The sequence below is a fragment of the Calypte anna genome, chromosome 3, assembly GCF_003957555.1.
Source record: "Calypte anna isolate BGI_N300 chromosome 3, bCalAnn1_v1.p, whole genome shotgun sequence".
Classification (NCBI taxonomy): domain Eukaryota; kingdom Metazoa; phylum Chordata; class Aves; order Apodiformes; family Trochilidae; genus Calypte; species Calypte anna.
The window spans coordinates 23,671,038-23,683,285 of NC_044246.1; the positions used below are offsets into that span (position 1 = coordinate 23,671,038).

The 12,248-nt window shown below is 39.5% G+C and overlaps 1 protein-coding gene across 1 annotated transcript in view; it reads right to left on the bottom strand.

Annotated features, from left to right (window-relative positions):
• PTPN14 (protein tyrosine phosphatase non-receptor type 14) overlaps positions 1 to 12,248 on the bottom strand; it is a 122,563-nt gene that overhangs the window by 67,133 nt on the left and 43,182 nt on the right. The window contains exons 2-3 of the mRNA XM_030446721.1: positions 11,748 to 12,076; positions 4,654 to 4,823 (exon numbers count right to left, since the gene is read on the bottom strand). Coding sequence (XP_030302581.1) covers positions 4,654 to 4,823; positions 11,748 to 11,921 — 344 coding nt within the window. The 5' untranslated portion in view covers positions 11,922 to 12,076. The remainder of the gene's footprint in view (positions 1 to 4,653; positions 4,824 to 11,747; positions 12,077 to 12,248) is intronic.

The window sequence follows — 12,248 nt, forward strand, 5'->3', positions numbered from 1 at the left end:
GATTTTTTTGGTTGGTTGGACTTTTTTAATTTGGTTTATTGCAAATTTTTCATGAAATTTTTGAATTATAGCAATTACAACATGATGAAAGTTCCACTGACACCATAAGAAATTATCATGGGGCTTTAATTCATAACCATAGAATGGTCTGGGTTGGACCATAAAGATCATCTAGTTCCAATCCCTCCTTCCTGTGCAAGGACACCTTCCACTAGACCAGCTTGTTCAAAGCCCCACCCAACTTGACCTCGAACACTTCCAGGGATGGGACATCCACAACTTCATGGGCAGCCTGTTCCAGTGTCCTTAATTCCCCTTGAAAGATGTCTTTGTGAGCATGTACAGGCAAAATGCCAGGGAGAGAGATGAAGATTATGCTGGAGTCACTGATCTTAGGGATATGTACAAATGAGAGCCCTGACACAACATTAAAGAAACACAGTAGATGGAATAAGGAAATTAGAAGACTCGAGGGTCAGAAATATCTCTCCTACGAGGAGGCCCAATGCCAAGAGTACAAGGCAATTATGTTGGAAGGAAGGTATGGCTGTAACATTCATTTAATTACATTTATTAGAAACAGGTACTCTACAACTGCTGGCTGCTTTCTGTACATTTACCTAGGACATCCTAAGGAAGCTTCCACCACAAGTCAAGAAACACGTGTCCTGAGAAGCCACTTGCACTCAAAATCACTAACCAAACAAGACTCTGTCCTGCAGGCAAGGCTTGCCTTTTCCCAGTGACCCACTTAACTTTATCTGCAGATGAAAAAAACCCCAAAGCACTATTTTTTGCATCTTTAAGCAAGTGTCAATTTTGTAAAAAAAAAAAAAAAAAAAAAAAAAAAAAAAAGCAAAGAACTGCAAGCCACAGAGTCAGATCTGATGTACTAAAGTGATCAATGTGTCCCCCCAAGTACTCTCTGCAACACCTTTTCTTGCAGGCCTCAGAGGTTGACTTCAAAGACCTGTTAACTGAATAAACTGCTTTAGCAGTCTTGTCTATTTTTTTTCCTGAGGATCTCACAAGCTCTTTTTTTCTCACATTATCAGAAATACTTCTTACATATTAACTACAGGCATCCCAAACTAAGACATCGCTGTCCCTGTGGCTGACAGGCACCTGCAGCTCTACAGGTCCTCAATAAGCAGTTACACCACCAGCCAAGGTAACCCATTCACCCACTCACTCACAGAATGGTAGGGGTTGGGAGGAACCTCTGGAAATCCTTGCGGCCAACTCTCCTACTAAAGCAAGTTCACCTAGAGCAGGTTGCACATGATCATATCCAGAGGGGGGTTTACTACCTCCAGAGATTCCACAACCTCTCTGGAAAGCCTCTTTCAGTACGCATCCACACCTTTGAGGTAGTTTGGGCACAAACTGAAACACAAGAGAATCCTTCTAACCATTAACTCACATTCCTGGTTGCAAGGGTGACTGACAACTGGAACACCTTTCCCAGAGAAGATGTGGAGTCTCTCCATCCATGGAGATATTCAAAACCCAACTGGACACAGTCTTAGAGCAATGTCCTCCAGAGGTACCTTCCAACCCAACCATTCTGCAGCTCTGTGGTTAGTACTGCAACTTGCATTTAGCTTCAGCAAGTCAACTGGCACTTCCACATTGTACCTCTGAAGGACAGCTCTGGCTTCTTACTAGATTACTAAATTCCATTGCTCTCCCACCATGTCACATACCAACAGGTTCCCGTAGAGTCTATTCACCATGGAGGGACTCAGTGCTTGGAACAGTGTTACTCACTCTTGTTTTTACACACACATGTGCAATACAGGAAGTTACCAGCAGAATCATGCAGAGCTCCTGACCACTGCCAACACCTGCAAGCAGCTAAAATCCAGGAGCCTGCAGGCACAGTGAGCATCTTAGACTTCCACAGTAATGATAAAATGCAAAAGTTATGATTTTATAAATAAATTATTATGTCTTCACCTAAATACAAATGATCTTATTTGTACAAGGATTGCTCCTGTTGGTCCCAATTACAAAAGAACAGTAGAACACAAAAGGGTCCACAGATTGTTCTGAGGAGTCAGATGGCCTTTCAAATAATTAAGGGTTTTTACATTTTTTAAGGCCTTTTAAATGATTAAGGAACACTACCTCAAAACCACTGACTAACCCCACAAGTAGTGTTCCTTTTAACTAACAAAACATAAAGCCTTGGATAATTTTCCTTCTTTGCAGTGACAGCACATGGGGCTGCAGTCACTAGAAGCAAGGAGGAATATTCAGTTCAGAACAAATCTCTCAAAATCAGCTATCAAGCCAAATTCAATAATCCTACAGATCAGAGACAGAATAAAACATCTCAGTAAACCAGTCCTTTGGTTTTTTAATAGCTGTGGATTATGTGTTTGCTGAAGTATTCTCAGAAGACTTTTGATCATCTTTAAGGAATATTAATCAGCCCTGGAAATTCTGGAATCTACAGTTCACAAAAAGCCTGGACTGAGAGACAGATTTCACCTCAAGCTCCAAACACAGCCAGGCAAGATCAGGGCTGGAGAGGTTTCCATCAAGAGGAGGCTACAAATATAACATCAGAGCTGTCACTAGCTTTGCAGCTTCAGCCTTTGCTGGTGATTTTATTTTGGGGTTGAGGTTGTTTGTTTGTGGTGGTTCATCAGCTTCCCAGAAGGAGATGAGGTGTCTGATTGTGAGTTTTGCATTTAAGACAGATTTGCCATTTTTGCAAAAATGTAAAGTCAAACACATAGGCACTGAGTAGGCAAGCCGAGTGCCTATCCCACCATCACAGGCAATTGTGTCAAGATCAAGCCTAATCTTAAAAGTAGCCGGTCTCAATTGCAAAATGAAAATTTAATCATTTAACCAAGAATAAACATAGCCCCAAAAACCTGCCAAAAGCCCCCATATGTCCATCTAACCCCACTTTAATCTAAGCCTGTCTCCACCATTTGTTTCAGAAGAGTCCTCCATGTCCCTGCCATTCAATGCTTCAAATATGACATTTTATCTTCCTAGAATTGCAGAGCTGAAGGTTTGCTGCCATCACATCATTTACAGTGAAGTAACTCCACTTGAGGAGATGTGGGGAGGAACTTAAGAGGCTGTTCTGTATCTGACATCCATTAGTAAGCTGCTGGGTTTGCTACAGACATTTAAAGAAAAGTAAGAGGCACTTATAAGACTCTGCAGCTTATGTTATCAATCACTTCAGAAAGAAAAACAATTCAGCAGCCACTCCAACTGAGAGTGCAGCAAAGTTCAATTGTCACTGAAAGGTTCTGCTGGTACCAACCTGGGCAGAATGAGCAAATACACCTCTGCAGGTGAGCTATGAATGGGCAATCAGCACCACAGGCTGCAGCTTGAAGAGATAACAGCATCCCAATAGCTACAATGCTTCCTTGCACACAGCTAGGGCAGGACTGGGCTGACAAATTGAGCAGCAGAACATTTCAGACATTCCAACTCCATGCTAAATAATTCTGAAAGAAAAGCTACAAGGTTTCCCTCTCCCAGATACAGACAACCATCAATATTCAACTTATTCCCAGGGAAACTTAAGTTTTGTGATGTTTTGAGCTCACTGTTTTCCAAGAATTCTGCACACACAGTAGTCAAGGGACTGCTTGACAGCTGCCATTTAAAACAAACAAATTTTTCACATGCTACCAAATTCAACTCTCAAGTTCAGGGTTAAGAAAAAATCCTTTAAAATCCACAATCTGCCATATTGAAAAATGGTACACACCTTGCACACCCCGTAGAATTAAAGCCACTTTTCCTTCACTGCTTATACATTTCTTTTACCAATGATGGCCACTCAGTGAATTTCCAATTTCCAATGGTAAAACGTTTCTTTCAGTGGAGAGGTGTTTGCTACCCTGGAGCCCTCGCCCACTTATTCCAGGCTCTGCTTCTAGTTGTCCTGATGCAACTCTGCTCTAGAGTGGCTAATGAAATAATGTTGGTAAGAAAGAAAATAAGCCCATCCCTTTTCAGATGAAGGGGGCTTTTTTTCCTTTTTTTCTTTTTTTTTTTTTTCTTTTTTTTTTTTTTTAATTTAAATACAGCACAGATGTGCAAAAACCACAGAGTGATGTGGTTTACATGAGCAGGCCCTCAAAACAGCTGCATTGTTACAACTGTAGCACAGGGCTCTGAGTAAAAGAGTAATTCCCACTGAAGTTGTTTGCAAAGGTGCACCCTGATCATCATTAAAGGACTAATATGCTCTAACAATTTTAATCCTTTTGTGAAGTGTAAAGGGTAAAATCAGGAGTAGGATGCACAAAACCCAGAAAAGATTCTTTTCATCAAAGCACAGATAAACATAAGAACAACAAATTAAAACTGTATATAGAAGTCTTTTGTTCATGGATTTCTTTTTATCAGTAGATTTTATCAGTATTAACCCTTTTAAAATTTATGTCAGGTTTTTAAACATACTTATTACTCCCTTTTAAAATTATTGTTTGGGGTTTTTTTTTTTGTCTTTTCCAAGCAGACACATTCAAACAGTGACTTTTCTCACTTTTTCCCATTTGGATAATCATTAGAAAAAGAAAGAATCACATGATAACTCAGAAAATACTGAGTGTCAGAAACAGAGCAACAGCTATATCACAACAGTGTGAACAGAGGGAAATCACATACCTGGTTACCTCCTGCTGCAGTCGGGAAACACTGGGCACATAGAACATTACCCCAAAAAAAAGCAAAGGCTCATTGGCAAATTTGTCCAGCTGCTTCTTCAGAGGCTTTTCCAGTTCAACCCAGCGGGCTTGCTGGCTCTTGCTGAGAAACCAAAGGCCGAAGTAGTGAGTCTAGATAAAGAAACAAAATAGTGTCAGTTTACCTTTTTCAGCTAGATCACACATACAATCAATGACACAAATGCAAATAAGTAAGTACAGATGATATCATGTAAATTTTTCCATGCACAAATTCAGAGTAGTTTCTTATTTACTGTTTTTTTTAATTTATTTATTTGTTTTTAAGACAATCTTGAAGAGAATTACAAATAATATTGCAATATAATATACTTCATGGAGCACTATCTGTCCCTAACCATCTCTCCCAAATGCATATTGAAGAGCTCTGACATTATGGCACAGGTGACATAAATGATTTACAGAAAGCGTCTGAGTCTTCAATTTCTTTTACTCGTGTTCTTTCCTAACAGACAGCAAACTCTGAGTCTGAAGTAAAGAACAAAGACTGGATCAGGACCACTGAAGGCAAAGGACAAGGACTCTTCAATTATAGAACAGAATGCAAATCCCCATGAATATGTCAAAATATACCTATCAATACCAGAACTGTGAACCCAATACAGAACAGTTTTGTTTTGTTTGTTTTTAAATACATTCACAGGGATTCATGATGGATAAATATTGCACTTACAACATGCATCACAAACACAAGTAATTTTCTCTAGGTTCTTAAAGAAATACCTGGTTGAAACCCTGAGCTATTTTCTGTTCTGTGTAAATGTGTCTGTAGTACCTCCTAGACAAGCTACATGGGATCATTGTTGATGGAAAGTTATTAACAAGGAACAGTTCCTAACTGTTCTAGTTAGGAACAGTCCTAACTAGAGCTTCATATACTAACAGTTGGTAATCAGAAGCTGAAGGAATAGCCAATCCATCAGGAAGGATTCTATCAAAAAAACCTGCTATAATAAACACACTGATCTTATACTATAATTAACAGCAAGTGCTGCAGCCACAGATGTGAAGCTGAAAAAGTGTTCATGTTTAGCAAAGGAACTAAACCATGAGTTGCTCAGAAATCTGGCTGGAGTCCTAACTGTGAAGTCCATATCAACGTTTTTTTTGGATTTTTTTTTTTTTGGTATTTCAGCCAACAGGATATGTACATTTCCAGCAATGCCTTTAATATAAAATGTCACTCTGTACTAACACTGGAATGAATGAAAGAAATTGTGAGAGGAACTTTTGTGGACATCAAGCAAATTTAGGATCTGACTGTGGGATCATTACTACTTCTGCATACTTATTTTATTTCCATAAACTTTCTTGGTCTTTTAATCCAGCTGCCCTGCAGAGAGCATCATATGCAAAACCTCTGAATTGGTGTGCAGGTGTATTTACTTTAGGGTCTCATAATGTACATAGTTATTTTCAACTTTGGAGAATGCTCAGACTTGCATTTAGCTAAGGTGGTAACTACTTCAAATTGATTCCTCAATTAAGCTTGACAAGCATGCAGTATAGCTTGAACACTGATCAGTCCTTTCTCTATAAACTCAATTTGGTATACTAGACCTATCTAGGTTTTTTGGGTTTGGTTTTTTGGTTTGATTTTTTTGGTTGTTTTGTTTTGGTTTTTTTTCTAAGAGAATCAATGCAGTATTTCCCTCTATAACTTAAAGGTATTCCAAGAAATTAATCGATCCAACGTAAATATAAATCAAGAAGTCAGCATGTCCCATAGGATAAACTTAACTGACACATGGCTACTTTCCCTCTGTAGTAATCACTGGAAATAAAAGTTTTTTTTGAACTTCTCACCATGACAGTAACTAGATTAAAATTAAAGTGGGAGAGTCAGTGGAGACAGCAAAGAAAAAGAATTAATGTGAAGGCAGAAAGAAAACAGTAATTTTACTACCTCACAAGGGAAATCCTCTAATGCACAAACTCCTGAAATCACTGCAGGACAGCTCACCCTTAGCAAGAAACAGTGAAGAGCTGTGAAAACAGATCTTCCATATTACTTTAAAAAGTAAACATTCACATCACCTGGGACACAAATTTGCAGTGTAGAGTGCTTGTCTACAAGCACTAAAATATCTATCAACTAAGATGATTTGAAGTCTGAAGCCTAGAAAAGTTATTCAAGTGATTAAGACTGTTGCAATAAACAGCTTAAATGAGCACAGTACCTTACCTTTGGGTGGAGGCAGGGGGACAACAAAAGTTTAGATTTTCTCTGAAAACTTTTGGAACTTGAAAGGCTCTTCTAATACCAAATCTAGAATCCTGAACCCCTTTCAAGGAATAAGTCATCAGGGAAATGCAGTGTTTAAGTTTTCAGACTACAGCAGATACAGTGGCCCGACCATTGCAGCATGCATTTCACACAACTGTTTTCCTGGAAAGCAGCCTGGAGAGGATTGAGCAATTGCAGATGGAGCCCAGAGACTGCAGACCATAGCTCAAGTCACAAATGCATTCACTTTGAAGAGACAAACAGCACAGTTGCCTGAATATCAGCTCCCAGCCACCAAGAGCTTGACTTCTTGAAAACGTGAGCATTTTTTAATAAGCCACAGTGGGGAAAAGGTCTTGTAGTCACTACTGCTAATGCCTGAAGAGACTCTCTCCTCTTAGAACATCTGTACATTCCAAACAGGAACAAAGGAATATGGGATTGGCAGTGGCTGGACCATCAAGTTCAGTATTCTATGACCAGGCATATGACTACCCAGAAAGCCTTACAGAATCTGAGTCATGTGTTGCCATACCCTTCTGCCCACAAAACATTTTTACCACACATACACCTCACAAACATGATGACAGGAGAGAAGAATGTGACCTTTTTCTCTATGAGTAGCAGATTGTAAACTAGGTTGATTCCAAAAGCTGGTTGGTTTGTCCACCTGTACAGAGTGAGCCACTGACTTCAGGTTTCATGGAATACACATCTACACCTAGCAGGTTCTGAAGTAACATGGGATGTTCTAGCAGGCACATCAGCAGTTCAAGTGACAAAGAAACTGAATGATGCTTTGCAGTTCAAGTGACAAATAAACTGAATGATGCTTTCACTTCTAAAAATAATAAAAAAATTTCTTTTTTCAGCAGTAGTTGACAGACTAGTGATACAGACTGAAGGAAAGCTTTTTATAACACTAAATGTATGCACACACATCCATTCTGCAGACAAAAGGCATCTTTGCTAGTGCTCTTGGTCTCACTCAAAAGGATGCAAAGAAGCAGGCTTGGTGTTCATTAAAGCATCTGGTTAAGCAGCCAACTAAATATTTATCCTTGAGAAAGAGGCAGAATTCCAGATCCTCCAGGCAAAAAGCATTAAACTCCGCTATCCCAGGGCAGTCATATGGAAGGAACAGCACTCTTTATAGCAGCCAATTGTTCCTAGAAGGTCTTTTGTCCAAGTGCTGCCTGAATCCTGTCCCAGCTTTGCTGGCAAGACACTTCAAACCAAGCCAAACCTCAACAAAACCTGGCTGCAGACCACAGGTTTTCAGTTGTGCCCTACAAGGAGGGGACACCTTCTAGGACACAAAAAAAGGCTGAAAATGTCAGTAAATGACCAGCTCTGCACAGCCATCAGCATCTGCCTGTGGTGTTTGGACAGTCATCCTCCCACTTTGGTTTGGGTGTAGGGCTGGAGGCATCATTGTGAAATTCAGCTCAAAAGGAAGATTGGAAAGGACCATCTTGCCACCACCCCACCTCCCCAGCCACCCCCACACCTAACAATATGTTAGAACACTCTATCTTTAAACTTTTTATCATTTCATATAGTGAATTAAGGATAACAAAAAGAAGAACAAGATGTAAAGTCTCACAACATATCTGTACTGATTACTCTGCTGTTTCAAGTGGGTTCACATAGTCTCACATGAATAGATAAATGCCAATATATTGAGAAAAAAAAAGTCCTTTCTATAATCTGTGTACATACAAACAAAATTACAGAGTTACTTTTCTGACCTTGGCTTTCCTCTTTTTCCCTTCCGTCCATCTTCTTATCTTTATTTTTTACATGATGCTGATGTAAGAGCTCGATTTATTTGAACTAATAATTGCTCAACTATTAGACAGATGCTTTGTCAAGAGCTTTGCTGGAAAGGATAAAAACAGATTTTACACTAGTTACAAGGCTACACTTTCTACTGACCTATTGCTGAACTCTGACTCAGGGAGGGAGTTGCATTCCCCAGAGATCAACTAGAAATATGCATAATCCATTAGATACTGGTTTTCAGTCATGTGTGGCATAATGATTGACAGCCCTACACAACAATACATACAGTAATCTCAAACAGTTTTGCTTTTCAGAAGTGGGGGTGAAGAAGGTTGAACAGTCTTCTGTTAATTCCTAAGAAATTAGCTTGAGTGAAACAATGATGTATTCCTAATGCAAAGGTAAAAGTTGGGTACACCTGGGATTTATTTAAACATAAGACCAAGTTAAAGCAACAGGCAAAAATTGATATTTGCTTTCAAAAGAACACATATTATTACCTGAGACTGCATGGAGATAAAAAGGAATTTAGTAATGTTTTGTGAATATGAGTTTTAATAAAGCTTAGTTTCTTCCTTACTTTTACATCGTAGTTTGCTGATCAGGATTCCTAAGAAAAGGCATATTCCAGCTGAAGGTTTTGCTGCATTTGGGGAATTTTAAAAGTCTCTCTCCAATATGGACACTTGCAAGGATTCCCATCTCTTTACACTGAATGGGTTTCCCTTCTGTACACAAATATCCAGTTGCATAAATCTTGTAGAAATTTGAGCTTTGTCAAAGTACTTTTTACCTTTCAGTAGAATTTGGTTGTTCTGCACATTCAAAAATGACATCAAGCCTCGAGAGAGAAGGGGACAGTCACCAAATGACTGCATCAGTTTTGTTTCCCTACAAACCAGGGCAGGAAGACTACAGGGGCAGAAGAATTTTGAGTCTGAGAGAAAGGATGGCACCCAGCATCTTGCTCCTCTAAGCTTGCTAGCTCCAATTATTCCTCATGAAAAAAAAAGGAAAGCAGAAGAGGTTGCATGAAGACCCTCTCAGAGTTGAAAGAGGATGGTAATTCTTTTCTCTCCTACGCATTTAAAGCAGCATTGGGTAGTACCAGAATTAATCAGGAAAAACAAAAAAGAAAAAACAAAACAAAGCAGAAAAACCAACAAACCCACCAAACAAAAAACCCACACCCCCCCCCAAAACCAAACCAAACCAAAATAAAAACAAACTTAAAACAAAACCCCACCGATTTCTGTCAAAAACTGCTGTAATATGAACTTCACAAAATCAGTCCAGCATTGCCAAAACTTTAAGAAAAAAAGTGGGGAGGGTGATGAAAGCAAGGGAAAGTGTTCCAACAACATCAAAGCATTCTCTTCTGTGTTAAAATATTTTTTTATCTTGAAATACAAACTTTTTGTGCTGACATAGATATTTTTGCATGACACAATTTTGAAAATTAAAAAAAACCCAAGGCAATAGAAACCCCTCATGAAACTGAACACTGACCAGAACAACTTCCTTTGCTACTCTACTGTTCAGTCTTTTTTCTCTGGAAAATTTTGAAACTTCAGGCTTTGTTCCAAAATGGAACAAAACATGTTCTGAAATAACAAAATGCTTTGTGGAAAAGAATGTGAACCTGCTGACGGAGCTATTGTTCATAAATGCAGGTGGAACTCCAGAGAGGATCATCAGGCCCAGGCTACTGTACCAACTAGATAAAGCCTCAAGGAACACAAGTAGAAGGACTCAATTCATTTGTTTCCTTTCTGCACTGGAAGAAAAGGGAAGGATCTAACCTCTCTGTAAGGACACCCTAAAGCATCACCAACAGAAAGAGAAATAAAAAGGAAAAAAGTAATTACTGGGAATTATCAACCTCTAGAAGGGGTAGAAGTAGACAATTCTACTAAAATTCACATTAAAAAAAATTAAAACCAGTTACTGTGAAAAATCACCATATAATATTCTGACCCCCTGCCCTATTTCTGCCTGCACATTCTCCTGCTTATTCTGCACACACACACAGATTGTTCTTTCATTCTTTATCATTATTGATGTACAAAAAGGAGTTTTTGTTTAGTTTTCATCTGTACCAGTTACTTGTACGCTACCTTTCAGTTGCCACCATTACAAAGGCCCACCAAAAGTATGGCACAAGATTATTAGGTTTCCCAGCTGTGCTTATAGAAAGCATCAGCCAGGACAGATGATAGGACAGCAATTTCCAGGTAATGATTTTTGACTCGTGATTTGCAGAAGCCTAGAAATATGCAGGATACATGCAATGAGTCCACAGAAAGTAAGAAAAGACAGCTCTTTTGTATCATGCATATCAGAGAGATATTTCTAAAAAGGCATAAACACTGAACTCTACAGCAAGAAGTAGAAAATACAGGATTTCAGTCTTTATTAAAGACTGGGTTTCTTCAGTCTTTTCAGAAGCACTAGAAATGCAAAAGAAGCCCTTCAGACTTCCAGATGTTAAATGTTTCAGTTAAACAAAAGAAAAAAACCCACCAACCTCAAAACGCTACTAGTTGCTCCTGCTAGTCACACAACTGTTGCTTCTTTCAGAATGGTAGTAACAAGAATACATTTATATGAGGATGGATATTTGAAAGCCAGAGGTCTTCTTCCCGCTGGCATAATTCAGCCAAGAGCACTGGTGAAACCAGGCTTACACTCATATAAAAATTACTGTCACAGAGCACTCAGTTGACAAAGTAACACCTATCACTTTTGAAGAAAAGAAGAAGGCTCATCATTTTTCATCTCGTCTACAAAGAGCTCACAAAGCTATGATGAATGAGCAGCAGAACAAAACCCGAGTGCCGTTCTGCTTTCAGTTTTCATGCAACCAGAACATGTTTGTCCAAGCTCCAGCTGCTGATCATATCTGGCCAGCTCCGAGAACAACATGACTCAAGCGAACAGACCGCCTGAACTAAAAACGTGTCAAATTATGGAGTGACAGATGGCCTTCCTCGGGTTACCCTTACCTCACGTAATTCCAGCCTCTGAGCCACAGCTTCCAAGCACTCCTGCCCTGTGCTCTCCACGGAGAGGGTGCACTCGATGACATTGCTGTCCAGCAGACGGATCCTTGTCACAAAGCAGTTCTTGCTCAGGACGTTGTAGCGCCTGGTCCGCCGCAGTTTTAGCCCGAAAGGCATGGCTGTTGGCCTGGGAGGTCACCCCTTCCCTCTACTCTCCTGAGAGTTATCAGCACACTTGTCGACTTGCCTTGAAGGCTTCTTCTTCAACTGGCACTTTTCTCCTCCAGAAAGGGAGGTAGCTGTCCATTCCCAGGGAGAGCTTCAAGGGATTCCTGCAAAACACATACAAATAAGTAGGGTTAGGTGTGAAGCCAGACGTTGCTAATGATCAGTGGGAAAGAAAAAAAGCTTAAAAGAAAAAAAGTCACATTTAAAACCATAAAATAAACACCTTCACACACAGGATTGCCAGGCACTTACTACAACTCTCAAAAGAACACCTTA